Below are 16770 nucleotides of genomic sequence, written 5' to 3' on the forward strand. Positions count from 1 at the left end.
AGTAAACGAATCTTCCGTGACTTGGATTTAATTTATCCCGTCAACTTCAAATTATCGAATAAGGACTTTTGTTGACTATCCTTGTCCAGGCCTTTTATTACAATAATTTTATTGTATGCAATTAAAAAATACTTTTAATGATGCCAAAGAATTATACAAGACTTAACTTCTCACGTGAGTACATACGCACACGCACCCTTTTTTAGTCATAATTCTTGCTAGCCATCGTTCCGTAGCAATATTTTAAAAACAAAGATATCAAATATTAAAATTTATAAATATTTTCTACCGAACGTTAAAAAAAGATGACGCTCCGGTACAGATTGAAATTGGTCCAATCACAAGACATTCAGGAAAGAAATATTGGCAAGTTAATTGAGACTCTATTAATAGTGACGTAAGGTTTACATTTGGTTTACCGTAACTTACAATGCAACTTTAAATGCGCGTACGTGAAGCTTGGTTTAGTGATGTCCATACCTGAATTATGCTTCGTGCTCTCAGTGTTAAAGACAATCGATTTCGTACATCGGATAATGTATTTATGTATAAATGTGTTAGCAATTAAACATAATGGAATCACAAAGAATTTGACATGTTTTAATATCTACTTATGCGAGGCATATTAGATTTTGTGTTATGAGCAAATCGTTGCCGTTTTTCGAAATTGGATTTGATTGTGGAAAAAAACTTAACTGGATTGTGTAACGTTAATAGCTGAATCATAACACAAGAGAAACTTTTCGTTTGTATTGCGATATTTTTTAAATTATAACACCTCACCTACATGTAAAGAACAAAAGACAGAAATAAGAAACAAGAAGGCAAAGTAGGTACTCGAAAATCATAAAAAAATATTTAGACATATATTTATTGCAATGCTACTTATTTATTACTTTTTTAAGCTAACTTTTTGACTGTTAATCATAAATTACAAACTAGAAGTTAATGTCAACAACTCGGTTAGAAATCGATGACAGACTCGAATGACACATTCACTCGGCGTGGGTCCAACACTACATAAAAGAACTTGTTATTATTATACGGGTGTACTTAACCTTTTATTTTCATGTTTCGCTATATTTTTAACTAAGAAACAACAAAAATCAACGTAAATAGCCATTAATGTGACCCAACTACCGTTATTTCGGCTTTAGCTGTGTAAAAAACTTTAAAAAGGTCAGTGTTTCATTCAAAACAAGTACATAATAATATAATTAGATCAACCCGATGTATACCCGTGTGCAGTTATTTCATGAGAAGTCTTATTGTTTCTCGCATTTATGAATTACAACGCCATTTTGTGTACTTAAACAGTTATTTATGTGTTTAATCGCGAAATTTCGAGATGTTTGTGTTCAAGTGTCGTGTTATGAAAAGGGAATGTTGATTTTTTTACGAAGCGTCTATTTTCTTCCTTTGGGAGAATCGTAAAAAGTTTGTATCCTTATCTTTTACTTTCATAATGGAGATTTCTTTAATGTTTTAAATGTATGATCAATGTTTTCGTATTTTTTAATCATGACGGAAGTAAAATTTTGTATGAATCATAATTTCGTAAGAATTTTAGTACAACCCGCTATTCGGAATTCATGATTATTTGTATAACCGTCAAAACAGGATGTTAGCTTTCATTTCTAAATGTTCCTAAACATTACCATTTTTATGCTAAAACTTTGTTTATTTTGTGTCATTTATAACAGAAAAGTGCATCTGGCTGAATACATTACATACCCAAACCATTTGCTATGCGCAAAATGAAACAAAAAAAGGTTCTATTTTCAATATTTATTTTCTATCTCAATTCTCAACCATATTTGAAACATTGAATTTAACATTGAAAAACACTAATTAGGTTTTGATGTAAAATCGAAAGCACTGTGATATATAAATACATTCTACACTCAAATATGGATTTCAATACAAATAATTTAACTTAAATAAGTATATAAATGTAACTTACAGAGCCAGATTAATTAACTAATTCATCAGAATTTTTACAATAATACAGGTTAATTTATTTCAAATATTACTATAACAACCATGTGCCCTAGGACCCCTAAGGTAGCATCAATTAACACAATAATATTTTAAAATAACTGTAAAAAATCAATTCAATGAGTGTTTGATCAACAAAATAGGTTTAACACCAAGTTAAAACATGTACAACACCAATTTCTACACGTCAGTAGAAATACTAGCACATTAAGTTAATTATGTAAAATAAATACTTGTGTATTAATACTATATCTACACAGATTTTTAATACAATTCAGCAATTTCAGTAGTCAAGTGCCCATATTAAATGTCAAAATAATGATACCAACCTCTTTTGTCTAGTCATTGCTATCATAGTTCTTTTTTAAATCAGCACTTTTCACATTGTTTTACTTTTAAGCAGCAGTAGTATTTATACTGCCAAATACTATAACACTAATGTAAATAATTAATATAACATGAAATATCAGATCTCTGATTCAAATAGAGAGATGGGCTATAGTGTGACATAGCAAGCCATATTATATTATTGGCCAGTGACATAGCAAGCCATATTATATTATTATTGGCCAAAATGGCTATCTCAGGTTGAGAGAATGAGAGAATATCAGTAAGAATTGTCCTTGAGACTAAAATTATTTTAGACTTTAAATTGTGGCTTTGCCTGGTTTTCGGTTATAGCTGCAGAAATCTTACCCCTCTTTAAAAGCATTGGATAAGGATAGGCTGTGTTAATCCAAGGTATCATCTACCATCATACCAAATTATAATTGAAATTTTTTCAGCCATTTGAGTGGGAAGAGGGATCAAACATACTTTCACATTTAATATAGGTGTAACCATTTAACTTACAACTACTACTAGTATTATTGATTTGCTTGCAAAAGCAACATAATTACTCTGGTTATGGACAGCTAGGCAGACAGTCTTATATCAAGACTGTCCCCCTCAAAATAGGATAGATCGTTATTATAACTGACTGGCCTGTTGGTCTAGTGGTTAGTGACCTTGACTGCTATACCGGAGGTCGTGGGTTTGATTCCCGCCCAGGACAAATTGTTGTTCTGGTGTCTGGGTGTAATTTATCTATAATATGTATGTATTTAGAAATATCTAAGTAAGTTTATCAGTTGTCTGGTTACCATAACACAAGCTCTGCTTAGCTTGGGATCAGATGACCGTGTGTGAGTTGTCCCAATATATATTATATATTAACTACACACCTAGTTAGAAGTAGTTAAAACCTCTTTAATATCTCATAGATACACAATTAATAGCTAATTACTCCTTTATTATTTGCATATTTTTAGTTTATCATTACCACAAATAATGTAATATCATCAATTGATTAAAAATATCTTGCAATTCATTAAAGATTATCTTTATTATTGACTTTAAATAAAACAGTATTGCTGTGTCATATAGATAATAATGTAGTTTGTATGTTAATGCAAACTTTCTTAATTATTCTAAGACACCACTGACAAACGGTGGAGGGAGTCATTGTAAGGAAACCTGGGTCCAGACTCCAGATATTAGATTCTGAAATCACCAATTCGCAGTGAGCTAGCGTGGTGATCAATTCTGTAACATTCCCTATAAGGCAAGAGGCCTGTGCCCAACTGTGGGATGTATATACCCGTGTTATCTCAGTGCAGACTTTAGATTTCTTCGCAGTGTTTTTTCACATCTTTTAGTAGTATACCACAAGGCCTCCCAGTGTTCAATCTGTTAATTAAAAGTCCCGAATGTTATTTACACATGTTTGACAACCTGGAGCTGGAAAGTCTGACAATCAGTCTTACTAAATAATTATCGTGTTGCCCAGGTAACTGGGTTGAGGAGATCAGATAGGCAGTCGCTTTGTTAAACTATGGTACTTAGCTGAATCCGGTTATTTATTTTATTATTAGTACTTTAAGCCATTCCCAACATACAGGAAGAATAATGAAGAATGAACACTTTACTCGCATTTAAAATTGTCTAGACTTTAAAAGAGACTGCGACCCCTGAGTTAATTTCGATATTTCTTCTCAAGGTAGTCAGATAGGAAATGTCGACTCCAGCGTTCTCAAAAAATACATTTAAAAGTGATGATATATCCTACTTGCAGAACAAATGATTTCATTTCATAATTTATTATTTCCAGATGTTTTGCGTCCAAGAAAAGGAACGGACGGACACATTTGCCAACGACAAGGATCCATTAAGCATAAACCAATCTGAATCGGATGATGATGAACCACAAGCCAAACGATTAAAGTACTCCCCGTTGAACCTACAAGTATACCAGATACCAGCATTCAATACGCCAAAGTCTTTGTCAATATACCCACCGAATACGCTACCTAACTTTGTGAATAATCCGTTGAATCTAGCAAACCCTTTAGCGTTCACCGCTAAGCCTAATGGAGAGAATATTGTCAAGAATTTACATAATAGGTATGTATTGTATTTTGTATTTAAGATAGCATTTTGTACTATTTTAATGCAGTTTATATTTGGCATTTTTTTATTGTTGAGGATAAAATTATAAATACGTGTCTAATAATTTTATACTAATATTTTTTTTATACCTTATGACGTCAGATAGAAAACTATGGAATAAATCAGAATCTATTTATTCAAAATAGGTTACAAAGCACTTATTGAACGTCAGAGTTACACAGACAGCTCCCCGTATATCCCACCCAAGTTGCGCCGACCACAAATAAAGTAATAGGGATGATGACTGGGTATAAAAAGAAAAAATCTCATTAGTCCCTCAGTTAGATAATTGAAATGTATGAGACACGTATTTTTTCATTTTTCAGAAAAACTAGAATTGACAAATATTAACTGCTTTAAAGTTTAGGAGATGGGGCTTGTGACGTAATGATAGAGTAAAATTTATACTCAATCGTGACGTCACGCGTAAGTTTCATTCACTGTAATTTGGTCAATTTATGTTTGCGGGACAAATGAAAAAATACGTATCAATTATTATACAAAAACACACTTCAAATAAGAGACTACTGAGACCCTGAACTAAAAATACAAAATATATTATAAATATATAAATTTTAATTTTATCTAATGTTAATACTAATGTCTGTATCCTTAAAATAAGTTTAATTGTTTATGTTTCTTAAATGATAAGTCCTCTCCACTCACATTTGTAATTGTAATTCTTTTGCTGTGCCCGACAGGGTCCACGATTGTTACAGGCTATCAAAAAATGTTTACCACCTAAGCCTACATTGTGGAATGCAATAAAGAATTGAATTGAATTGAAAATCGTCACCAAATTACAGCTATTTGACGTTAAATGAAAAATAGGTGTCTTTGTTCACGTGACTTGAATGTTTTTCGAACCCCAAGCGACACAAGGATTAAATTCAGAAAAACAGAATCAATAAAATCGATTTAAATAGTCCGAGAACATCTTTTTTGAAGTCGGTTCAAATCAAGATTAATAAAATTAACCCAATAGATTTAATAATATTTGTCTTATCAACAGGTACTCATTGCCCTCCAAGCTGACAATAACTCCAGTCGTCAATGGGGAGGTTGTCCGGTACAAGAAGAATGGGGAGGTCGCCAAGAAGAGAGGCCCTCCTAAAGGGTACAAGCGGAAGCCGAAAGCGGAGAAGGTGGAACTCTCACAGAGCTTCAATGGGACTCTACAAGTAAATAATGTAGTTTATTAACTTATATATTCAAGTATTCCTACGTTGTCTAACCACCCTTAGCGAAACCTTTGCCAAGGCAAATATATATGTATATATATGCAATAAGTGTCACGTATTTGTCTGCCTATGCCATCATAGCTCCCGAACAGATTAAGCGGTTTTAATTTAGTTTGTTTTGTATTTGAGGTGAATTATGCGCGAGTTTTCTAGTTTATGTTTGATTAAAATCGGTTGAGCCGTTTAAATGTTGCAGCCTTTGCAATTCAGCTAAATGATTTGTCATGTGGGTCATCGTTCGGGTTTTCTTTTTTTAGTGAAATGAAGTTGTATATTATTATATCTGATTGACTAGACTTATGTAGGGTTCACTTTATGAAGTCGCCGCGGAGCAAACAGATTTATAAATAGAATTGAAACAATTTAAGCAATTCAAATAACCGATGTTTATGTACTTGCAGACACAAAACACAATATTGTCGAGTCTGCTAGCGGCGAATAACACGACGATCACAGGGGTCGCGGTACAGCCGGCGCCAGCGCCCGCGCCAGAACCTGTGCCAGAGATCAAAGTGCCAGAAGGTAAGGAAACATTACTTTACTAGCCTTTGCCCGCGACTCCGTCCACGTGGTTAGAAGATCTTGAACCGTTTTCGCAGCGCAAGCAACGGAAGCCCTCAAAGATGAATAATTTTCCCTGTTTTTTCCACATTTTCTATTGTATCTTCGCTCCTATCAGTCGCAGCGTGATGTTATATAGCGTATAGCCTTCCTTGATAAATGGTCTATTCAACACAAAAATAATTTTTCAATTCGAACCAGTAGATCCTGAGATTAGTGCGTTCAAGCAAACAAACTCTTCAGCTTTATAATATTAAGTATAGATTTAAAAGAAATTTCTAGGCCCCAATTCCACTTTTTACAATGCGTTCCAATTTATGTTTGACTGGAAGCCGACCCCAACATAGTTGGGGAAAGACTAGACCGATGATGATGACATTTGATCGCTCTCTCACCGCGGGCACTAAAACCTAAATACTTGACTTATAAAACCTCTTTTTCAGGCACCGAGCTGGTGGAACTGCTCCTGGACCCTGAGGACTTCTTCCCCACTGAACCTTACAAGATGGTGTTCAGCAGGAAAAAGAATCCCAAGTGGAAGAATTTTCCTTACCGCTGTGAGCACTGCTTTAAAGTGAGTACTTTACAAGATATACACGGTGATTTTTTAGTCGTCTTACAAAAGCAGCCCAGTTCATGTATCCAGTGACTAGAACACGTTCATGATAAAAAAAATAGGTATTTATGAGATTTGAATAAATTTAAAATGCAATTTTTTATAAACACAATTCTGTTGCGAGCGCGGTCCGAGCCTTGTAACAATGGTGAGGGGCGCGGGCGGCGGTGTTTTTATCATTTTTAACAGGATGTTTCAGATTTCTCTTGTTTAATTTTTCTTCGTACTTATTATCTAAGTTGATGATAAAAAAAATTATAATCGCGCCTAGGGTTATATTACGTCGGATACATGAACTGGGCTACTTTTGTAAGACGACTAATAAATCACCGTGTATATAACTACACGTTCTATACAGAGATATTTCTCATCGACCGGCCATTTTTTTAGTAATTATAGTGAGAATTACAATATGTAGTGTTCCACAAAACCGGTTTACCGGTTCAATGATTCACTATGAAATGAGATAACGGTTTGACTAGCGCCATGCCGCATCAGATCATGATTAAGGACTCCGGTTGGGTCCGAAACTAGTCGGGCGATACCGATAAATACGCGTGAGTAAACCGTTGCATCGTTAAAAGAGTCTCCTTTAATACAGTCATATGTGTCTATCCAAAGGTTAAGCTATGCTTGACGCGGTTGGTCCGTGGATGGGTGACCATCTTTGTCATAACGAGTTCCTCCGTGTTTCGGAAGGCACGTTAAATTGTGGGTCCCGGCTGTTATTCCTACATCTTTGACAGTCGTTACAGGTAGCCAGAAGCTTGAAAAGTCTGACAACCAGTCTAACCAAGGGGTATCGTGTCGCCCAGGTAACTGGGTTGAGGAGGTCAGATAGGCAGTCGCTCCTTTTAAAACACTGGTACTTAGCTGAAACCGGTTAGACTGGTAGCCGACCTCAACATAGTTGGGAAAAGGCTAGGCCAATGAACTGTGTCTATCCAAAGTGCCAGCTGCCAGCAAATCTGTCCAGCAGTTTATGCTTGAAGTCAGTAACAAATACACGTACAAATACTGGCATTATTTTCACATTTATTATATAAGTTTGCATGCATTAAAGTAAAGGTCACTTGCGTTGCACTACTTACATACGTAAGTTACCAAGGTCCTTCGAACTCCTCCTAACTCCACCAAACTCCACCTCACTCCAGTAAAACGGAATGACAGCGTGCTGCTGGGGAGTTTGTTGCTCTGTTTCTTCTCTCACAGCAAAAGCACTTAGGAAGCGGTGAAGGATGTGCGAAACTGGGTGCTGTACAATATAATCTGACCTTTAAAAAGTGCTACTTAGTAGCCTTATCTCCATCAAACTCCTCCTCACTCCACCAAATTTCTCCATACTTCACCTCACTTCACCAAACCCCTCTAAACTCCACCAAACTCGTCCAAACTGATTTTGATGTCTTCTAAAAAAATAATTTAGCTGTGCCCAACAGGGTCCATAATTGTTTCTCCTAATAGGAATGATGACTGGGTATTAAAAGAAAAAATCTCATTAGTCCCTCAGTTCGATAATTGAAAAGTATGAGACACGTATTTTTTCCTTTTTCAGAAAAACTAGAATTGACAAAGATTAACTGCGTTAAAGTTTAACAGAGGGGATTTGTGACGTAACGATGGAGTAAAATTTATACTCAATCGTGACGTCTCGCGTAAGTTTAATTCGCTGTAATTTGGTCAGTTTATGTTTGCGGGACAAATTAAAAAATACGTATCCATTATTATACAAAAAACTACAAGACGGACACTGCAAAAAAAAATGTCATCATCCCTATTTAAATATTATTGATTGACTGAAACACCAGCAACACTTGTCTACCTCCCCCTCAGGGCTACCGCGTGGCGTCCACGCTGCTGGCGCACTGCGCGGAGCGACACGGCTGCGTGCCGCGCGAGCTCGCGATCCCGTGCCCGTGCTGCCCGCACGTGTCCACGCGCCGCAAGCAACACAAGAAGCATCTCGAGACGCACGAGAGCAGGAGGCACAGGATATTCTGTCTCTACTGTCTGCCGCCAAGTGAGTATACTCACACACGGAGCTTGTCCTGGGCGGGAAGCGAACCCACGACCTCCGGTGTAGCAGTCAGGGTCGCTAACCACTAGACCAATAGGCCCGTCATACATAAAATCTTATTCAAGTCCGAGATTAGTACCGGTAAACGTCAGTCTGGAGGGCAGTCAGTTTGAAAAAGTACTCCCGCACTAAGGAATTTAGTCCTTGTGTCGCGGGGGGTTTCACAAACATACAAGTCACATGCACAAGACACCCAGACTCAGGACAAGCATTCGCGGATCACACAAATTTATTTAATAATTTATTAAAGGCACACCAACAACATATTTACAAATATTATGTATATAATTATAATATTTTTCTGCCTGCAGTGTAAATATGTCACTAACAGGTGTACACACCATTCACATAATAGTTCACATTCTTATCAAAATATTATTTTTATATAATATACATTACATAACATTGATGAAGATTCATTTTGATGAATACATTACTATTATAAAGTAAATAAATTAAATTAAACAAAAAACACACAAAAAGTCTTTAAAAATAATAAAAGTCTTAAAAAACGCTTGTTGTACGCGGGGTTCGAACCCGTGACAGTCTACTAGAGCCTTAGTTCATATATCTTCGCCTAGTTTTTGTTACATATTGCATTACTGGTCTGCTCCTATTAATCATAGCGAGGTTTAATATAAACTATTTATATACCTTTCTCAATAAATGGGCTTTTTAACACTAAAATATTTTATCAATACGGACCAACATTGCCTAAAATCAGCCTATTAAAAAGAACTTGTCAGTTTTATAATCAAACTAGCTGACCCACCAGACGTTAAAAGTCATATGAAAACCTGCCCAAAACAAGCGCAAAATTTCATGAGAATCGGCCAAGCAGTTTCCGAGCTCAATTACGTACATCGAGACCCTTGAATTTTGTATATTAGATTTTTAATAAATATTTTTTCTTCTTTCAGGCGATCCTTCAGAACCTTTCGTGAAGGAACCCCAAAAATATCCCTACGACAAGTTCCCCCAATACTGGTACGCATCTGAAGAATCACTCCGTCTCCACAAGAAACGAAAACATCCATATTCAGGCATGTTCAACTACAATTGGTTTTACACATGGCTAGACGGTACCCCAAATAGCTAATAAATCTAACAAAAATATTTAATTTAGTATAGTAGTTTTTGGTAGGATTTTAATTTTCGACGCTGGCAACCCACAGTATTTCTAACAGTTTAGTAGATTTTAGATTTTTAGGCTGGCAGTTATTTTTAGGTTTTTTTTCTATTGTGATGTTTCGTTAGTGTTTTATATGGCAACTTTAGTGTTTTTTTTGTGATTATTAATCGTAAACCAGTTTTTCGCGTTGATTTGGAAAATAGGTTGGCAATACTGTTAGTGGTAGGATTTTGTGATCGATCGAAATGTAATTCCAAATTAAGTGATAATTATGGTAAGTTTTTGATGTTGGCAACATTATTAATTGAGATTTCGATTATACGGGATTATTTTATAGAATTATTAAGACGATTCATATTAAATAAAATACTAATTAATTCGTTGCATGCTCTTAATCTTTTTGCAATTGCATTTATCACGTATTTTAATAATTATTGATTTAAACAATATAATAATAAATTGGCAACTTTCACTATTTAACTATTTTAACTTATCACAAAATAAATTTAAATAATTGGCAACTTTTAATACATTTGTTTAATAAATGTTGCCAACATAGGCCAGTTATTCTACTATGCATAATGTTAGTATTATTTTATTAAGCTATTAATATTAATTTGCTATATCGTAACTGATGCATTTATCTTAATAGACAGCTAAATAGATTTAAAAATAAAAAGGTAGATGTACCAATTGACAATTATATCATTTATATCTGACAAGCCCACTGTTGGGCAGTTTTCGAGTTAATATACAGCCTTTGATACTCAAAAATAATATAGCTTTCTATTGGTAAAAGAATTACCGAAAACGGTTCAGTATTTCCTGAGATTACCCCGTCACAAACTCACTCACTTTACCTTTTTATAATATTAGTATGGAATAGTCTGGAGACTAGAGTTGCTGGTTATAACATTCAACAACTTTCACACAACGCCATCTAGTCTCAAACTAAGCAGAGCTTGTATTATGAGTACTAGACAACTGATAAACATACTTATATATTTCTAAATACATACATAATATAGATAAATTACACCCAGACACAGAACAAATTATCGTGCTTATCACATAAACATTTGTTCTGGGTGGGAATCGAACTCACGACCTCCGGTATATTTCCACGGAGAGCTTTATTTAGATATACTAGCTGTTGCCCGCGACTTCGTCCGCGTGGTTAGAAGATATAAATTAGGAATTTTTGAACGGAAGCCCTCGAAGATGAATCATTTTCCCCTTCTTTTTCCACATTTTCCATTGTATCTTCGCTCCTATTAGTCGCAGCGTGATGGTATATAGCCAAAAACCTTCCTCGGTGAATGGTCTATTCAACACAAAAATATTTTTTCAATTTGAACCAGTAGTTCCTGAGATTAGCGCGTTCAAACAAACTCTTCAGCTTTATATATTAGTATAGATTGGTACATCTACTGTAGCAATAATGATAGTGCCTTCAAAGAATGGCAACAACTCGTAATTTAACTGTTAGAAGGGTACCTAACTGTACTTTTAACCGACTGCGTCATATTGAGAGGTATTGTGTTCATCAATTTTCTTCTCAAAGGATTTAAACCTTTGTTCCAATTGAACTTTACTGTATTATTAACCAACTGCGTCAGATTGAGGAGTGATGTTTTAATCAAGGTTTCTTTTCTTTCACGAAGATATTTCGGTATCGCAAGTGATGAGATGCAGTTTCGTGAATACACAAAAGTGCGATTAAAAACATGATAATGTTGCAATTTTTTTAATACTTTAGCGTGTTTTTTTACTTTACTATTCAAAGCCTGATCTCTGGTAATCATACAACTGAAAAATGTTATAATTAATTACTCAACAACATAAATGCACTTATTCATCAAATATTTGTCTTAGCTGGGAGCCAAACCTAGGGCCACACGGTTTAACATCTAGGTTTACTAACACTACCCCAAAGACATAATAAACATAACGTTATTACTAAACACACCTCCATAAATTAATAAATTTCTAAAAAAATGGTAGTTTTCACAGTTAGGTACGCATCTGACAGTAGGGTCTTACACCCTATCCGCCTGTCCACCCTTAGAGCACGTTTCAACGTCGGTATTTTTATAAAATATAAACAAATTTGTACAAATTTAGTATTTTTGTAACTATATACGCATATTATAAGTCTATAATCATCACTGTGGCGTGGGTATTACTAGAAATCTAGATTATATTAAGAAGATCTAAACTAGGCTTTGGCAAATCTATCAAACTAGCAGAAAAACTTACTCCAGTGGGTGTTTTAATAGATTTTAAAGAAATAAACGACTCCGTCATTAAGGAATTACATCCTTGTGTCTTGGGTTTCACAAACATTCAAGTCACATGCACTAAGACACCCAGACTCAGGCATTCGTGGATCACACAAATGCTTGTCCTACGGGGATCGAACTAACACGTCGCGCAGTGTGTTTGGCGTAGTGACCTCAACCACTCGGCTATAACTCGGTTAACTAGTTGACTTTGTCCCCGTTTTAAGTAAGAGGGAAGGTCATTGATAAATAATTAGCCAGAATATAATATTGCAAGTATAAATTGAGATGTAAGCTATCCTATCCTTCAAGATGGATTGATTGAAAGCGGGAAATTGGTTTAGGAGTCAATCGCGGACAAAAAATGATGACTAATTTATACATAATAGCTTTTCGGCCGCGGCTTCGCCCTCGTCGAGGTCGGTTATATCGCGTTTCCAAGAGAACTCTTCCCAAGTCCGGGATAAAAACAATCCTATGTTCATTCTCAAGGTCAACTCTATCTCTGTACCAAATTTCATTAATATCAATTCAGTGGTTTAGACGTGAAAGCGTAACAGACAGACAGACAGAGTTACTTTCGCATTTATAATATTAGTAGGGATTCATTACAATCGGTTCAGTAGTTTCGGAGTGTAAGCGAGACACACAGAAACACTTTCGCATTTATATAATAGTGTGTATTGCCAAACCTAGTAATAATGTCTTCGTATAGATAAATATATATTAACTGCTTTAATACGTATAAATGTAGCTTTAAAAATAATAAAAATATAAATAACACATACATATGAACATATAAAAAGAAATTAAGCAATCTCTATGGTTGATAGTTATTTTTAAACCGTTACTTACTTTATGATAAATAATTAGTTTGACAGAAAATACCAGCAGTGAAATAACGGTAAAAAAGAATGACCAGAAATTGTATGGTATAATCTGACAAATAACAAAAATTGGTCACTTGACAATAAAAAATAAATTTAGTCCGTCAGACAGTTTTTAAAATATCAGATAATTATGATTTTTGTCTTTAACATAAACAAAGAATGAAGGTGGTACAGTTAGTTTAAATCTCGTGTGACGTCACTTACCAGTACGCGTTTTTACTAGCAAGTGATGTCACTAGCCCCCACTACTACATTTCATAATTAATTGTTTTTAATAATCTAATATAAAAATACGTGATCAATATTTTTTGAAAGTCTCTCTGACGGACTAAACAGAATTCTTTTTGACAAATACCATATTGATTCATTATTTATAACTCTCTGTTAATTAGTAAAGAATGTCTGCATTTGATAAATTTGGCTGTTAAATAAACTATGTCTTCTGTTACTATCATAGTGACATTTCACAAAACTTTTATATTTGACAAGTATTAATGAGATATCATCGGCCTAGCCTTTTCCCAACTATGTTGGGGTCGGCTTTCAGCCTCACCGGATTCAGCTAAGTACCAGTGTTTTACAAAGAGCGATTGCCTATCTGACCTCCTCAACCCAGTTACCTAGGCAACACGATACCCCTGGGTTAGACTGGTTGTCAGACTTTCAAGCTTCTGACTATCTGTAACGACTGTCAAAGATGTAGTAACAAGTATTAATGAGATAACTATCGCCATATTGCTTAATTTCTTATTAAAATAATTATTATATTTAGACCCACGCCACATTTTACTTAATAGGGTTCAAAGAGATAAAATAAATGGTAACTGTATTCCGTAATACCAGCCTACATACGTCCCACTGCTGGGCACAGGCCTCTTCCCGTATAGGGAAGGTTTGAGCATTGATCACCACGCTAGCTCACTGCGGGCGATTTCAGATTCTAACATTTGAGAATCCAGGTTTCCTCAGAATGCTTTCCTTCACCGTTTGTCAGTGGTGTCTTAGAATTATAGAAGTTCATAGCTGAAAGTTACATTTTGTGTGTCCCGGTGTCGAACCAACACCAATATTGAAGATAGTTTTCTTTTATGTCTTTTTGAACCCTAATAGGTAAATACGGAACCGTATTATACTACAGACCAAAATAAAACAGTATTAGCGAGTAATATTAAGTTAATTTAGATAATATTGTACATTCTTGTAAACGAGTGTCAAAGTTAAGCAGCTTGTAGCGAGGTCTAGAATATGATGGGTGACCGTATGTTGGCTTTATAAAGGAATGCGTAGGAAATGGATGATTTGAGGTTTTGTCTTTGCCTTATATTAATTTAGGCAGATTGATGTGTCAGCTGTAATCGGTGTACCATTTAAGATGAAACTTTTAACAAGACATAGCTCTTAGTATCACAATGAGCTTAGCTTCATAACTTATAATAGATTTTAGTTTTAACAAATTGACTCATACAAAAATCTTCAAATAGTAGATTTTTTTTAACGTTGGCAACTCTGAAATCGTTCCTAGGATGAAGTAGTATCGTGTATGTGCCTCTAGCATAAGACTGTATCTTAATCTAGACTTAAACCATATTTATGACTTGTAAGATATATTAAACTTTGTACACGACACAACACAAGACCCTTATGCCCGACTAAAGTCTGCGACTGAAATGAAATATAATATTCCACAACTTGCACACAACGCCATCTAGTCTCAAACTAAGCAAAGCTTGTATTATGAGTACTAGACAACTGATAAACATACTTAAATATTTCTAAATACATACATAATATAGATAAATTACTCCCAGACACAGAGCAAATGATCGTGCTCATCACACAAACATATGACTGTCAGTCAGGGCCACTAACCACTAGACCGACAGGCCATTTATTTTGCCAGTGGAATATCATCATCATGATCGGCCTAGCCTTTTCCCAACTATGTTGGGGTCGGCTACCAGTGGAGTATATGATCACATTTACATTAAAACAAATACTAAAAAAGGTTTGTAACACACAGCGGAGACTTCAGTCTAAGGGTGTCGGGAACTTGTGTGTCGTGTATAAGAGTCTTTATTAGTACAGATCTCAGCAAGATTTTTAGTACCATCTGTCTGTTTATACCAAATATTAAACTTTTAAATCAGTTTCGAATAAAAAACTGTTAATTTTCGTTTAGTAACTGTCGTGAGAATGATTCATTATTAAACGATGCAACGGTTTACTCACGCGTATTTATCTCGATTGTCAGAATAGTTTCGGACCCGACCGGAGTCTTAAATCATGATCTGGCGCGGCGAGATCGCGAGTCCTTGTGACCCCGCGAGAACTCTGTTTTTTCAGAATTTTTCATGTTAGTATAATACAAGACAATCACAAATAAAGTAGCTTTCTATTGGTAAAATATTACCGAAATCGGTTCAGTACATTCTGAGATCACCCCCTTCAACGTGACAAACTCACAAACTTTGCCTCTTTATAATATTAGTATGGAAACACAAACAGATGATATTAATTTTTTGCTGGTTCTGTAATACGCACGTTATCACAATTATAAACATAAGCAATAATTGTAAACCCAGTTTCGTGTTATTTTAAATCAGGAAAATATTGAATGTAATAATATCCTACCGATACGTTTCAAAATTATATTTTTCTTTATAGTAACTATCGTGAGAATGATTCATTATTAAACGATGCAACGGTTTACTCTGCGTATTTATCGATCGCCCGACTAGTTTCGGACCCAACCGGAGTCTTTAATCATGAGCTGACGCGGTGGGGTCGCGATTAATATGCGCGAGTAAACCGTTACACCATTTAATAATCATAGTTCTCATAAATTTTCGATGACCTAAAATTGTGTAATTGTTCCCTTGATTTTGTTTTTTTTTTAATGTTTTTATTGACGTTTTAATTTTTACTTTTTATTTCAGTATTTCCTTTTTTGTTGATTGATAAAAGTATTCTTGCAATGTTAATTAAAAGGAGATTCTTGTTTAAATTTACTTGCACTAGCCAATGCAAATTAATATATTACAAGTCTTTGACTTTGTGACTCTTCTACTCTTTTATCATAAAGCAGGTCCTATGCGATTGTGCAAGCAAGATAGTAAGGCCAACGAGACGAGATAAACAATGTAAACAATCTTTCAGGAGTTCATAACATTTTAATTTGAATAAAATATTATAAAGTTCGAATTTTGACGACAATGAAGGAATGAACTTGTTCACAACATGGCGGACCAAATGTTGACAACTGCCGTACTGACTGCTTTCTTGTACCACGGAACACATAACGACAGCTGTCATTGAACAACTCACGCCGTATATGCGCGTACGAGTGATAAGGACAGGGATGATAATCCCTCGCTATCGCAATGTAACTCAGTACCGGTCCGCTTGTTTACGTTTCCTATCTCGTCTCGTTGGCCTTACTATACTTAGTTCCACGATAGCATATACAAACAGTCACAGTACAAGCAT

At 35.1% G+C, this 16770-nt stretch overlaps 1 protein-coding gene across 3 annotated transcripts; it reads left to right on the plus strand.

The window, feature by feature from the left end:
• Window positions 1–384: 384 nt before the first annotated feature.
• LOC113492322 lies at window positions 385–11102 on the plus strand. 3 transcript variants are annotated; one of them, XM_026869777.1, is made up of 7 exons: window positions 385–1179; window positions 4148–4440; window positions 5498–5666; window positions 6128–6248; window positions 6731–6861; window positions 8737–8923; window positions 9901–11102. In XM_026869777.1, exons 2-7 carry the CDS (start codon window positions 4148–4150, stop codon window positions 10077–10079), a joined length of 1080 nt encoding a protein of 359 aa, XP_026725578.1. In that variant the 5' UTR covers window positions 385–1179; the 3' UTR covers window positions 10080–11102. The 3 variants fall into 3 exon arrangements, with proteins under 3 accessions (XP_026725578.1, XP_026725579.1, XP_026725577.1); XM_026869778.1 differs by lacking the exon at window positions 385–1179 and adding an exon at window positions 1195–1437; XM_026869776.1 differs by lacking the exon at window positions 385–1179 and adding an exon at window positions 1481–1772.
• Window positions 11103–16770: the final 5668 nt, after the last annotated feature.

This window comes from Trichoplusia ni, chromosome 3 (assembly GCF_003590095.1).
Source record: "Trichoplusia ni isolate ovarian cell line Hi5 chromosome 3, tn1, whole genome shotgun sequence".
NCBI classification, from domain to species: Eukaryota; Metazoa; Arthropoda; class Insecta; order Lepidoptera; family Noctuidae; genus Trichoplusia; species Trichoplusia ni.

Excerpts from the sequence above, each read along its gene's own strand:
- LOC113492322 (XM_026869776.1), top strand. The coding sequence starts at position 1,749 with ATGCGCAAAATGAAACAAAAAAAG. Across the intron at positions 6,249-6,730 it reads AGAGATCAAAGTGCCAGAAG|GCACCGAGCTGGTGGAACTG; the intron begins GTAAGGAAACAT and ends CCTCTTTTTCAG. Across the intron at positions 8,924-9,900 it reads TCTCTACTGTCTGCCGCCAA|GCGATCCTTCAGAACCTTTC; the intron begins GTGAGTATACTC and ends TTCTTCTTTCAG.